This window comes from Fukomys damarensis, unplaced genomic scaffold, assembly GCF_012274545.1.
Source record: "Fukomys damarensis isolate Sample0158 unplaced genomic scaffold, DMR_v1.0_HiC HiC_scaffold_16, whole genome shotgun sequence".
NCBI classification, from domain to species: Eukaryota; Metazoa; Chordata; class Mammalia; order Rodentia; family Bathyergidae; genus Fukomys; species Fukomys damarensis.
This window is the reverse complement of record NW_022900928.1, coordinates 35,738,161-35,753,241: the sequence shown is the minus strand read 5'-3', so window position 1 is coordinate 35,753,241 and position 15,081 is coordinate 35,738,161. Positions and strand designations below refer to the sequence as shown.

General features: G+C 40.8%; 1 protein-coding gene across 2 annotated transcripts in view; it reads left to right on the top strand.

The window, feature by feature from the left end:
- Positions 1 to 15,081, top strand: part of Rab30 (RAB30, member RAS oncogene family) — an 89,667-nt gene that overhangs the window by 65,304 nt on the left and 9,282 nt on the right. Inside the window, exons 2-3 of one of the 2 annotated variants that reach the window (XM_010630883.3) lie at positions 8,583 to 8,683; positions 12,003 to 12,086. In XM_010630883.3, the coding sequence (XP_010629185.1) occupies positions 8,591 to 8,683; positions 12,003 to 12,086 (177 nt within the window). In that variant the 5' untranslated portion in view covers positions 8,583 to 8,590. Of the gene's footprint in view, positions 1 to 8,470; positions 8,684 to 12,002; positions 12,087 to 15,081 lie in introns of those variants that run through there. The other variant, XM_010630884.2, reaches the window with a different exon arrangement.

The following is a 15,081-nucleotide window of genomic DNA, read 5'->3' as shown; positions in this document are numbered from 1 at the left end:
AAAAATCAAAAAGGATAGATGAAGAGAATTAGAAAAAAATTGTCTTGAGTTTTGAAAATAATATTGTAAAGCTCTTATGTTTGCCTAATTTTTCATCTTTATTTCTTTGAATGTCTATAGGAAAGTTCTAAGGGCTGTTGAGGGCTCTTATTATTACACTTAGCTGTCCCTGCTGAGTATGCCCATGGGCTTGCCCAGCAGGGGTTTATCTTTGCAGACCTTTTTTGTACTGGCAGCAGCTCTGATTTAGAGTCAGGGGATCTGTATAGTCTGTTGATTATATACCACTTGGTCTGGGGCAAGTCACTTTCCTGGCTTTAAACCCCATCTCTACAAAATGGGGAGCAAAAGACAGTTTCCTCCGGCTTCTTCAGGAAGATTCTGTCAGAGTGGATTGAGAATAATTTCTAAGCTCTACAAATGTGTGAGAGTTAAGGATAAATTGATCTATTGGTTTGGCTCTCATAGTTGATTTTGAGGAATGTTGTTCTGAAGGAATGGGTCATTCTTTAGGGACTTGCTGTGCTTTGGAATAGTTTAACAGAGAAAGCGGGGATGCACACAATGAACTGGAAAAGGCAACTCCTGAGTTTGGGTGGGACATTTCTTCCTGGGGTCCCTGTGCAGGGGGACAGCAGGGAAGACAGCGCCCCAAATAGTTTTTTTTTTTCTAGTCTTGAGTTTATTGGTACTTTTTAAGTATACAGTACAGTTGCATTCATCATCATGATCTTGTACCCTTACCCCAAATAGACTTTTAAAAGGGCCTTTTTCACTGTGTTAGGAAAGCTGCCTTACCTTTTATGTACTGTTAGAGATTGGCAGGAAGGGCAGAGTATAATTTAAAGTGTCAGAGGTTATGTTTTTCTTAGAAAGCTAAATCTTGCAGGGTGACAACTGTGGCCAGTTTCTTTTCTATCACATTTCATGACTATACAGATAGAGAACTATGTGCCCCACCCCCTTTCCTTTATGATATACAGTACTGATATCATTCTCTGCCTTGCTTCTTTCACTTAATACATCTTGCTGACATCTGCAGCAGGCTATATGGTCTATTACAAGGAGGAATATTTTGAGGGAAATCAACAGCAGTATGTCTTTAAATTTGTAAACTTTAAAGATTCGTTGTAGTTTTCAGTCATATCTATACAAGTGCCCCATTTCACTATACTCTTTCTAATGCAGAATGAACTTTGCCAGTCTGTGTCGAAAAATGGCCTCTTACTATAAATTCATTATAGTCTGAATCTTCTGAGTGAGGGTGGTCTTTTTCCCCCTTAAATATAGGTGCTATTTTTATTTAAGTATCTGTTTATGTTTTTAGCTAATTTTTCCTATTGGGTTACTCATTTTTAAAAGTTCATTTATAGGAATTCTTTATGCATTTAATGGAATTCAGTTTATTTATATGTATTGTAGATATTTTAGCCAATTCTTCATTTATAGTTTTGCAATGCAGAATTTTGTTTTGTTTTTGGTTTTGTTTATTTTTTGAGGCAGGGTCTCACTATGTAGTTGAGACTGGCCTAGCACTTACTATGTAGCCCAGGCTGGTCTTGAACGCACATTGATCCTCCTGGCTCACCCTCCCGAGTGCTGGGATTACAGGCATGCACCACCATGTCCCGTTTAGAAACTTTCTTTTGGTACTGGGGATCGAACTCGGGTCCCTGTGCTTGCAAGGCAGGTGGTAGCACCACTAAGCTAAATCCCCAGCCCCAGAATTAAAAAAAAAATTAATCACAATTTTAAAAAAAATTAATCGCGTGTTAATTTTAGAATGTAACAATATAGCTTTGATTTTGAGTAGTTCTTAGCCCTCCCCACTTTTCGACTATATAATTTTTTTTTTAGGTACCGGAGATTGAACCCAAGCCCTTGAGCTTGCAAGGCAGGAGGCTGAACAACTGAGCCAAATCCCCAGCCCTCTTTATCTTCATTTGTAAGATTCAAACCTAAAACCATCTAGAATTTATTTAAGTACAAGGAGTGAAACATAGTTCCAGCTTAATTTTTTTTTTTTTTTAGAAAAAACTTAGTTTTGAATTTAGGCAGTTTTGAACATATTAACCAACTTCTTTGGTGTTCAATTTCCTTATCTATATAATGGGAATATATTATATACTAATAGGAATATATATATAATAGGAATATCTATATCATACTTATAATATTGAATTATTGGGCTATTGAAAAAATGATACAAAATTATATATAGAAACTGCTTCTAGTATACCATCAATTCAAATTATGATCCAAATAGCCAGGAACCTAGGCAAACAGCATGTCCAGCAAAGAAGTGTTACTTGTTCAGGATGGGGGCTTTGCAACTCACAAATCTATGACTTCGGGCAAATCACTTCACTACCTGTACCCTCTGTTTCCTCGCTGCATAATGAATGATAGGATCTAACTCATGAAGTCTTGGAAGGTCTAGATTAGTTTATGTGTATGAAAACAATTTGTAAATTGTAAAAGGCTGTATAGCAAAATGTTAGCCTTTATGTTCTGGAGAATGAGGAGGAGCCTTGGCACAGGTGGGTGTTTGACATCAGAGGCCAAGGAGGATAATTAACTTGCAATGACATGAAATTAGCAGCTGATGTAAAGCACGTGAGTTGCAGCAGTTGATTATAGTAATGGTTAGTAATTGCCTCCTACTAATTAAGCAATAATGAGCTTCCTGGGGTAGAACCTAGTTAGAGTGAAAGATGGATCAAAGGCTTTTAATTCAGTGTATACTAATTGAACACAGCAGTGGGGTTCGCAGAGGAGTATCTTGTTGAGGTACAGTACAGTGCTTGTCTTTATAGTAGAGGTGGTGGGCATGTACATCACAATCCCCCGACCAGGTGGACACACATGCTGGATGTACTGGTGGAAGGCCCACGGTGCTGTGGGATTGTCAAGAAGAGAGACTTGCCTACAGAGTCGGGTTGCCAGTTTGGTTTCAGCTCCTGAAGTCTGGCCCAGATTTGGAAGAATCCCAGCCTTGTAATGACTTCTTGAAATTTTACTTTTTGCCTTTGTTATTTCTCTGTTTGGTTCTTTTGGATGTACCAGAAATATCTTGTTTCTCATGCCCTCCCTGATTTCCTCCACAGGGTATTGTGCTTATTCATGGCTTCTGTTTCTACTGCGAACTGACTGCAAACTTTCTCTGAATAGGGCTGGCAAATCAAATGTAGGATCACCGGTTAATTTTGAATTTTAGATAAACAAGTAATAAAAGTATTCATATGGCAGAATTAGATACGAACCTCAGTGGTAAAGAGAGATTGCCTAACATGTGAGGCCCTGGGTTTGGTACCTAGAACTGCCAAAAATTTATTCGTATGTCTCATACAATATTTGGAACAATTTTATTAAACTTTGTTGGTATTTGAAACTGAAATTTGAATAAATACAAGGATTAGAAGGGTGAATACCAAAATGTTAATTATAATTATACCCAGGAAGAGATGTAGTTAAGGAAAGAGATTATAGATTTACTTTTCCTTTTTATTTGTATTTTTTTGGGGTGTGTTTGTGTGTGTGTGTGTGTGTGTGTGTGTGTGTGTGTATGACTTGTCAGAAGGGGAAAACACATTTAATTATTACATTTTAAAAGGGAGATCTTCATATATATTATCTTATTCATTTCACAAGCAACCCAGTGTTGTAACTTCTAATATCATCCCCATTTTATGGATAAGAAAACATTACAGGGCTGTTTAACAGACACGGGCCTCTTGACTTCATTACACTAATACCGCATGCTGTCAAGGGAAGGATCCTTGGTGCCTATTCATTAACCTCCTCCATTTACAGACCAAGTTGAGACCTTCCTTGGGAAAAAAAGAATTGCTTGAGACCTGTAGGGGTTTTTTTGTTTGTTTGTTTGGTTGGTTGGTTTTGTTTTTTTTTCTGGTACTGGGTGTTGAACCCAGGGACTTCACACTGAACTATAACCCCAGTCCTTTTAAAACTATTTTATTTTAAAACAGGGTCTCCCTAAATTGCCCCCTAAGTTTGAACTTGTGATCCTCTTGTCTCAGACTCCTAGAGTGCTGAGATTCCAGGGGTGTACCATTGTTCTTGGCTTGACAACGTGGTTTTTGACTAGACCCAAGTGCCTGTGATAGTTTTAGGGGAAGGTCTGGTGGGGGGTGTCAGAATAAGTAGGGGAGGGCATCTGGCCTCTGAACTTATCTGTTATACTAAGTCCCAAAGGACAAGGGGAAAATGCACAGATGTACAACAATGACGTTTTTTTCTTTTAAAGCCACTTTATTTATTGATTGATTGCTTTAGTAGCAGAAATCAAACTTAGGACTTTGCGCTTGCCAGGCAGGTGTGGCACCACAGAGCTAAATCTCTGGAAAGGCCACTTTAAAAAAAAGGTATATGTTGGAAATTCATGCTGTGTAGAGTGGTTTTTTTCCTTTTTAACTTTTTGTACTGATTTCATTTCCTGTATTTTTAAAACACTTTCTTTCTTTCCTTATTTATTTTTTTCCTTTGTGAATCTCATCCGTGTATCCACTAATTTAGAACCATCGGGGTGATTGTGATATTTGGGAGAGACCTGGGCAGAGGCACACTGAGGGGCATTGTGTGATGTGAGACCAGTGGGTGGCCACCTCAGAGTAGCTGTGACTTTCAGACCAGGGAGTTTCTAAAACACTGCAGTTCAGAGTGTCACGGGGATCCATTTAGTTGAGCCTCCAGCCCTCAGGACAGATGCAGTGACGCAGTCATTCACGAGACAGGAAGCAGCAGCATTCTGTTTTAACAGGAGTCACACTTAGGAGACAGGAGGATCTGAGCTTGTGCTGTACGTTGTTCCTGAAATGAACTAAATGACTTTAGGATGCTCTCTGCCCCTCAGCTTCCTGTTTAGTAAGTTAGAGCTGATGCAAGGAACACCTAGATTAGAGTTCTTGTGAACTTAGGTGAGTGAGTGCATGTAGAAGAGTACCTGGCCCATAATGAGCACTGAGGAGAAACTGCGAGTTGTTATTATTACTGACCTGAGAATAGTGCGTGGCCAATAGCAGGTCTTTCAACATGTTTGCTGTACAGATGCGGTGTGACTTTTGTTGCCGCTTCAGGAGTAGGTGACACAGGCCAGGCTGCTTCTGAATGTTTCCCTCTCCTGGGAGAGCGTCTCTTCACACACAGTAACTGCTAATGCCTGCACCCTTTGATTATGGGTCAAATAGAGGGGCTTCCTCAAAGCATAGTATTTTCCAGAGAATCGTGTGAGCTTTTCCTTCAGTAATGTGCTTTCTATTAGAAACAGAACAGTAACCACAGCAGGTAACTTGGAGTTTATAGTGCAGCCTTAGCCATAGAAACCTGCACAGACCAAACACATTTTTCCTAGAGGTTCATTAAAAAAAAAAAAATTGGTACTGGGGATGCAATCCATTGGTAAAGTGAGTGCTTAGTATGCACAAAGTCCTGGGTTCAATCCCCAGCGCTGCGTGAGTGCTCACATCTTTCTTTCCCTTTTTTTTTTTTTGTTAAGTTTATTGGTACATTTTAGGTGTACAGTACAGTTACATTCATCATTGGGATCTTGTGCCTTTACATGACAGGTCTTGGTTCTCAATTTTTCCCCATTCCCTTTCCCTCCCTTCACCCCCTCTACCCTTCCCTATTTACAAAGACTTTGTTTCTATTGTTTCCTTTGCTCACATTTTTTCTTTTCCCTTCTTTCCTTTCCCCTGCCATTCCCACTTGCCCTACTCTTTTGGCCCTTTTCTTCCTGTTTCACATTATCAATTATACAATTTGAACCTTATTTACACTTTCAGTTTCTCACACCAGAGAATTTATTTGGTATTTACACATGTGTGTTCTATTTATTTCTCTTAAGAGTATGGCCTCAATGTGCATCCATTTAGCTATAAATGTCTCTGGATTCTTGTTCTTTCTCGAGCATTTACTATGAGACAGGAATAATGAAAGTCACAACTGGGCAGTAGTTCAAGGACTTAGGTGATGAAGCTGAGTTGTCTGGATTTGAATTTCAGCTTCAGTAGTCATCAGTTGTGGGACCTTAGCCCCTTATTTAATTTTTTCTTGTGCTTCAGTATCTCCATCTGTCAAGCCAGGGAATGCCAATAGTCCATCCCATAGAACTGTGCAATTAAACAACTCAATAATATAGTGAGATGATGATGGCAGTTATGACAGTGGGGAGGGACTGGGATTAAGCCTAGCCACAGATATATTATCCTCATGTTGCACACGCAGTCATGGCTATGCATAAGTAGTACTTAGGTGCCGAGGGGTAATGTTGGAGTGTAGAGAGATATAACTATAATAAAGCATGGTGAATATGACTATAGGGAAAGGAGGAGGATAGAGCAGAGGGGCCCAAGTGCTTACCTAAGTCAGAGAAACAGCAGAGGAATGCGATGTGCCTGGTGCGATCTAAAGGGGAGGTAAAAGTTGGCTGGGCTGGGGGTGGTGATGGGAAGTGGGTTTTGTGTTCTGAGCAGAAAGAATATTATATATTAAGGTCTGAAAACAAAACCAAATCCTGTGATGTGTAAGACACTGAAGAAATCCAGTGAGCCTCTAGTGTGGGTTTTGAGGAGGGTGGTGAGAGACGAGGCTGGCAGTGAAGGTAGAGACCAAATGATGGAAAAACTGAAGTAAGATTAAGGATTTGTGGTGATTTAAGAGCCAGGTACTTTCCTAGATGTTTCTAGTAATTCTTTCAACTATCACAATTCTGTGATACGGGTGTTATTAGCCCCATTTTGTTAGTGGAGAAGTTTGGGCTCTGAATAACTGCTATATACCCAACATAGTCTTAGAAAGCAGTACAACCGTGCTTTCAACGTAGGTCTTTTTGGATCAAAGTTAGAGTTCACTTGCTGATACATAGGACTTTGAAACTTGAAGTTTGGCTGTTAGCTTTATAATTTTGGGCCTCATTTTGGCTTCACTTAACCTTGGATTGCTCTGGCAATATATGGTGTTAATAACACCTGCTTCATCAACTTGTTAAAACAAATGGAAATATATGTAAAAGGCCAGTAATAGTGCTACAGATATAGCAGTGTAACTACTGCCTACGGGCCCAGATTCTTTTATAGGGAAATATTTTTTCTTCATGGTCCCAGTGACCTGAGACAGAACCCTATGAGTCACTGTGTGTTGGTTTAGATGTCAGTCATTTTTCCAGGGATCTTTGAAATCTACATGGAAGTGACCTTTGCACACAGTGGATATAGTGCTGCCACTACTTAGCAGGTGCAGCATATTAGGCTCTCCTCTCAGCCACACAAGCCTGCAGCCGCTGAGCCCCAGGTCTGCTGTTAGCAGTGACCCTGAGGCTTCTCTCTCTCCCAGTATCCTTTTCTGTATGAGTTTACCAGTTGTCCTCCCCACCCCCACTTTGAGAGTCTACTGGGCCTTTTCTGCCTAGGACTTAGAAGATGAGCCCAGCTATTGGCTTGAATTCTTATTTAACTTTTTTGTTATTAAATTTGCTCATGTTGGTCTTTGTTCATGTTGGGCAGACATCTCCTGTGGTAAAAGAAAACGACTGCAGTAGTTAATAGGTAGCAGCTACTTTCACGAGAGTGGGTCTCTAAAGGTACCAGGGTTCTTTCAGAGGATTTTTTTTCCTCTTTAATCTTTAAAATAGTCATCTAAAGTACACAACACATAGTATTCTTTTCAGCGCAGTTGGAGAAATTAAGGCCTATACTTAAGCAATAAGCCTATTAATTCTTTCCTTCTATAGAGTACATGTTCATTAAATGTTACTTTGTCTAGGGGCTAGAAAACTAATACTGAAAGATATAGTCAGTTCACTCAAGAATCAGGCAGACATTTGAACAAATAACTGTATATTTAAAGACAAGGAATGGCGAAAGTTTTACTTTGAGGAGGATCAGAGAAAGAGAGGCTTCCATTGAGTCTTGAATGACTTTGTGATGCAGAAAGGATGGAGAGGAAGACATCCCAGGTAGAGGTAATGATGTACAGCATATGCCGAAGCCCATAGGAAAAAGACACATGCTTTGAGAGGCCCTTTAGCACCAGTATGACTGGCAGGAGGTGGGTAGGAATCAGGTGGTAGAAGGGTAAGGTGACTGTAACTCCCACTGCTGAGATCCCCAAGACCTGTAGGAGACTGAAAAAGCCCTTCATGTTCTTTACCTTTCATTCAGTCTCCTGATTGCTAGCTCGTCTTCCCAGAGGCATATAGAACCCACTCCTGGATGGCTCTCCTTTTTCTCTGAATCCCAGCTTGCTTAGTATATTCTCTGTCTCATATTGAAAGAAAACAGTCTTATCGTGTAAGGACCCGTGACCTGACTGTTTGGAGGAATAAAGGTTACCAGGTGAAAGGACACTTTACATCACAAGAGGTAGGTGAGAGGAATAAAGTCCATCTGTGAGCAAACACCTGTGTTCCTGTCTGGTTGGCCAAGGTCACCAGCGGAGAGCGTTCAATTGCTCTTCAAATGAATCAGGCCTGTGGTTCCTGAGGAGACAGGGCTGGGGCAGCCTGAGCTCTGTAGGCAAATCTGACCTGGTCTGTCTCCCTCTTGTCTCTGTTTGCCTTGCAGCTGTGTAAATGAGTATGGAAGATTATGATTTCCTGTTCAAGATTGTTTTAATTGGCAACGCTGGGGTGGGGAAGACGTGCCTAGTCCGACGATTCACTCAGGTAAGAAAACTCGCTCAGGACCCTGGGCTGGGCTTTGGATGTCCAGCCTGCCTTATGGGAGTCTGGAGGGTGGGTCTGGACCCAGTTCCAGCCTCTTGGCTATGAGCTCTTAGTGCTTATATCAGCTTTGTAGCTTAGAGTTTCTCTAAGGCACCTCGAGGAAACATGGATCCGTAGATGCCCACTAACCTCCCACACCGATTCTTGCTTCTGCTGTGAAAGGGGCAGTTTTGCTTTCAGCATCAAACATAGATTAGATAAAACATAGGTTAGTTCAGAGTAATGGAAAGGTGGGAACAAATGACTCCGGACATTAATTAAGCAATTTTTAAAACACTGATATAAATCAAAGCTCAGTTCCCTGCTCATGCTGCCCATGACCTTTCAGGAAACTGAATTGTTTTTGGTTTAGAACAAGATCTGCCGATTTCCTTAATCTCTTAAGTGGGAATGAGATGAGAACAGCGAAGAACTATCTGAATTGAAATGAATGTCCTTTGTGGCTTGAATCCTTATCACATGATCTAAGTACAAGTTTCCTTTGGGACAGCCCTCTTGAAGACTGTGGGCCAACATTACATAACTGTTTTAATACAGAAATGAGAAGTAATTCTGAAGTTGACCCTTTGTGTTTTCCCCTGAAAAATATGAATTATGTTCCTTTTTGGACTATCATAGTTTGCATTTGGAAAAAGTATTGATTGGGAAAGTTGAAACTAGTTGTTCTAAGGCAGAGGGCAACCTGATGCTGTGTGTAGAGTGCTGACTCGAGGACATGTCCATCCTAGGCCTGGTCCCAGCCCTGGCTCGCCCTCGGAGTCTGGGTGAGTTTCCTCCCTTTCCAGGCTTCTTTGCTCTCCTTGAGGCCCCTGGTGCACTCCAAGGCTCTCTTCAGCTGTGACAGCCTGTAGGTTTGTGGCTAACTGGAGAGGCAGATTGGATAACACCAGCAGCTGTAGGGCCCAGAGTCACTTTGAAATGTCAGGGTTTTTCCCAGAAGTGAACACAGAGTAGAACTTGTACTTTTCACTGAGCCTTGGCCTGGTGAAATCAAAAGTACAAAGCTCTCAAGGCTCAGTCAGCCACCACAGATACTGTAGATTGGAAACTCCAACTGGTGTTACATCTATCTAATATTAGTAATCTTTTCTGATTTTGACAGAAGGACCAGATTGTGGAACTGGAAAGATGTAAAGAAGCTTTTAGTCCCTTTGTTAAAAATTCCTTTGACCCTGTGTCATTATAAAAGGTCACTTAAAGATTATTCAATGCAGTCCTTTCGTTTTACAGATGAGAAATTGAGAGTGAGGGGACTGAATGACATGCTTTTGATCAACTGCCACATTCATGGCAAGGTCAGGGTTAGAACCCAGGTCTTCTGGTTCTCAGCCTGCTAATTTCTCTTTCAGTTCCAACCTCAGAGACCAGTCTCTTTAAAAATACAAGCCAGGTGTGGTGGTGCACACCTGTAGTCCCAGCACTCAGGAGGCTGAGGCAGGAGGATCACCAGGATACAAGGCCAGCCTGAGCTACATAGTGAGTTCAGAAGCCAGTCTGAACTACATAGCAAGACCCTGCCTCAACAACCTAAAAAACAAAAAAACAACTCCTCTCCCCATAAAAACAAAACCCTTTCATTAAAGGTGAAACTATTTTCATTTTAAGCAGTAATTTTTTATCAACAAGTACTTTTTTTCTTATTGTTCTTTTTTGTCTGCTTTTTCCCTTTCCCAGCCCCTCATTTCTCCCCCAAGGTTTGTATTTCATAGACAGGATTATGTTTGTTTTTCTTGTTTCGCAAGCAGTTAAGATGAATTGGATTCATCTGTTTTTGAAGCCTAAAAGGTTGGGGCTCAAAATGGTGGGGGAAACACTGGGAAGGATTTTATTTTTTGGCATTTGCTAGGCTGCAAAACAGCTGAAGCTATACAAACTTGAAGCTTGGCAGCCTTGTATCTGAGCCAGGAGAAAATAGAAGAAAATTGATTCAATATTTGTAAGTGAAGTTATAAATGTTTATATTTACATTTTTTTGCAGACTGCAGTGGAACATTTTCTTTTGGTTTGAAGCTCAGCATTCAAGTTCCGACTTTAATTAAAGAACTCTCTTGTTAGGTAGTGGACTTAATTAAAGATATCCCAGTTTCAACTGCCAGAGCTAATAAAGTCCATTTCACTTTAATTTCTCCACATTTTAGAATATGAGTGAAAAGGGAGCAGAGACTAGGTGAAGAGTTTGTAGAATTCCTTGCTACCTCTATAAGCTTTTCAGATTGTATTTATTTACTTATTTTGGTACTGGGGGTCGAACTCAGGACCTTGTACTTGAGAGGCAGGCTCTGTGCTACTTAGCTAAATGCCCAGCCCAGTTACCTCTGTAAGCTTATAGGAAATATTAATGTAATTTTGCTAATATTCTATATTTCTGGAAACTGCTACATTTCCAATCTAAGGTAAAGCTGTTGATGCTTCTCTTTCTTCTTCCATCTCCTCCTCTCATCCCCCTCCCTCTTTTTTTCTCCCCCTCCCCTCCTCCTCCTCCTCCTCCTTCTGTTTCTGTCAACCTCAAAGTCATTGGATTTGAGGCCCAGAGAGGGGGAATGGTTTGTCTGAGGTCACTCAGAAGTCCTACCTCTGCTGCCTCAAGGTTCGAGGCTGTTTCTACTCCGTTGTTTCCCTGATGATTTTTTTTTCTTAGATGTCTTTCCAGAGTCCCTGGCCCTGAGCCAATGTATGATTCGTGGTACACTCCACTGTGGGAGATAGTGATCACCCTTGGAGCAGAGGAGAATTCAAAAGCTTCACAGTTGCATTCAAGCTTCTCCTGCTGAGTTCTTGTTTTTTCATGTTGGTTGTGTAGCCCCCTGGCTGCCTATGGTCGGGACTGATAACCAGGTTTAAGCTTCCTTGATTTTGTATTTATAGACTTATCCCCACCCTGATCGTGCTTGCACGTCTGTGGCTCCCTGCCGCTCCATCTTACAATTGTGTCTGATATTTTCTGCTTCTTTTTGAAATTAGCCACCTCCCACTTCCCAGTTCTCTTCCCTCACTCTCTCTCCTTCTCACTTTTTTGGTCCCCCTTTCTTTCTGCTTCTCTCGTCACTCCCTTCACTTTTTCCTTTCTCTAGCTCTGCCCCTGAAAACACACACAAAGTTAAATTAAACACAGCTCCCGTGATATTAGCCAGGGTTTGCATTTCTACCAGTTAACCTCAGCTGAAGGAGGGCCTGGTGTTTGTGGTGGTGGTGGTGGTGGTCAGGACTTCATTTAACTGAATGATGCGCATAACTATTGTTTTTATTATTTCTTCCTTAGGGTCTCTTCCCCCCAGGTCAAGGAGCCACAATTGGAGTTGATTTTATGATTAAGACAGTGGAGATTAATGGTGAAAAAGTCAAGGTAAGAGGCAAAGTGTCCATCAGGTCTCTGTGTGCCCTGTGAGCATTGAGGAGAAGCAGTGTAGTGGTGTTTTCATAACATTCATTAAATCTCCTAATTGAAAACAGTGCATTCAGCCATAACAGCTATTTCTAGTCCCTCTGTAGCAGGCAGGAAGGGATTTTTTTTTAGGATGATATCTTTACAGATTGGAAGATGAAGGACCACATTTGTTTGTCCTATCTTCTGTTATGTCAGAGGTGACATAATTCCAATAAAGTAATTACAAAGAAATAATTTCTTTTTGGCTCTCCCAATGTGGGTCAGTTTAGTGGCGTTACCCCCATGAACAGCAGCCTTATGAAGCAGCCTTCCAATTCTCCCCTTTCCTTTTAGTAATTGAGGTGTATGAATCACCTATTAAAATTATCCTATCTCCCATCATACTCTTTTCCCTAATAAGAGATTCTAAATGAAGAGTTCAAGAAAAGATCAATGATCCGAATCTACCTAGCCTATCCCCACTTTGGGTTTCTGGACAGTTTGGTACCTGGAGAATGTATGACACATCTAGGACTAGGAGAGGGTGATAGTGTTTATTCAGTATCTACTATGTGTTACTGTCTTTGTTAGGTGCCTCTACATTTGTTATGATAGTTACCTTAATCCTTATTATAAATCCTGGGAAGTAAGTAGTGTTACTGTTGTTTTTGTTTTCTGTTTTTTGTTTTCAGAGCTGTTAGGTAGCTAACTTATCCATAGACTACTGTCAGGGAGCCAGGCAGGATTTGGACTTTTTTTACTAGCTAGTACTGCCTTCTGCCACCCTCACCCTGGAGTCTCCCCCCGATAGGAGAGGAGGGGAACAAAGGGATAATAGGCCCATCACATTGGAGCAAGGAAAGGAGCAAGGTGACAGAAACGTGAAGCAAGACTAAATTACATGGAAAGATGGCAAAGATACTGGTTTTTGGTACTTTGTTCTACCTGCCATTCTCTTATTGAAATTCTATTGTCAGATCTTTCACAGCCAAGTCCCTTGGGGACTCAGTGGTACCTCAGTTCATGAACACTTTTGTTTGCAGATGATTTATTTTACAAACAGAAGCGTTTGGCAAAATTTTGTTTTGGTTTGCAAACTCTGGATTGGATGATGAATAGACTTCAGGCATCTTTCCCACAAGAACATGAATGTGGCCATCTTCTTCGAACTCCTGGAATGAAGTCAGTTCATGAGCTGAGATGCCACTGTAGTAACCCAGCCATCATCAGCACAAAGTAAAGTGACATCAGAGTCCTACATAGATCCCAATGTAGGCATCCCAGATCATGTCGTTTGCATCTTTCTCTCACATGGACTTGCACTCCTCCTTCCCAGTGCCTTGGGGAGGGCAGAGAAGCTGTGTGACGTTCTTGTAGCATTTCATAGATTCACAAAAAAGTGTTAGGACAAAGCTGCTGAGGAAGGAATAGAAGCTTTCCTGGTGTCCTTACTGCACAGCCATCTGCCCTAAATACAATTGCAGGGCACTAGAAGATAAAGGCAGGGTGTGAAATTCATGTAAATGCTAATCAGAAAGTCAGAAAAATGGTATTCAGGGTGAGGAGAAGGAGCAGTGTGTAGAAATAGGAAGTATGCTCACACGAGATAGGAGTATACTCAAGAGATGACAGTAGGAAAAAAGGGCATTTTGTATATTTTATTATTCTAGCAGAAGGGAGTTGATTGCCAGCCAGGGAGCTCGGTAAAGATAAGTGGTTCCTTGCATTTTACTTCATATGTCTAAGTTTCCCATTTATGTATGTGTATGTGAATTCATTAGTTTGGCCAGAAATGTTAGTGCCTACCACAAGCCAAACACTGGCCAATAATAAAGGTAGGAAATGGTCCTCATGATTAAAGGACAGTCTTTTCTTTCCTGAATCCCTAGGCTTAGGCTTTCTATTCTAGGGTTTCAAAACTGTGACTTCATTTTAGATGCTTATACTCCTAAAATTCACCTATTTTATGGTGTTTGAGTCTACTTCAAGGCCACAGCTCTCCAAGGACAAGGTTTATGTCTTACTTCTCTTAGTATTTATGCCACAGTTCTTGTCCCCAATACATCTTCAGGCTGTCAGACCTTTGTACAAAAGAAAAGTCAACTAATATCTCAAATCTAGATCCAATCAACCTGCTTGTGTTTTTTTTAAGCCCAGTATGTAGACTCAAGATACAGAATGGCCCTCTTCAATTATAATAATCCAAGGTCCTCATTAATGTATGGACATAGGAGAATTTCTCCTGCCCATTACTGGAAGAGGGAAGCACTACCCAGAGGAAATACATGTTGTCTTACAGTCATCTTGGTTGATATTTACTGAATACCTCTTCTTAGTGATGTTTAAGTGTCTTTTTTGCTATTATTTTGCAAGCCTTTTCAGAGCCCTGTAAAAAAGGAAAAGTCACTGGAAAAGTCACTAATTTGTACAGCAGTACGGGTTAAGTAGTGATGCGAGGAAGAGATTAGATGGTCAGTATAGTAGCTGCATGATAGTGATAGTGATAGTGGTTAGAAAATCTATGGCTGCAGTATTGAAAATACTGAAAATATATTGATTAGCATGACTAACGTAATGGCTAACCTTAGGAGACACTGTCCTAGTGTCTTTTTAATAGGACATCTAATACTGTACTGTAGTTAAATCACTGTGGATTTGGCCTCTTTGTAAACTGAGAGCTCTATGAGATTAGGGATTGTTCTTATACCCTCACTGCACCAAGCATAGTTCCCTGCATATATTAATGTCCTATGAATGCTGAAAAGAGGCAAACAGATTATAGAGAATGGTGAGACCAAGTTGGGTGTTAAAGACAGTGGAGCTTAACAAGCAGCTGTCAGGCTAGAAACAGCTCCCTTTGAGAAAGTAGCGTAGAGGCCGGGGATTTAGCTCAGTGGTTCTGCCTTGAAAGCTTAAAGTCCCGAGTTTGATCCCTGGTACAAAAAAAAAAAAAAAAACCAAAAAAAAAAAAAAA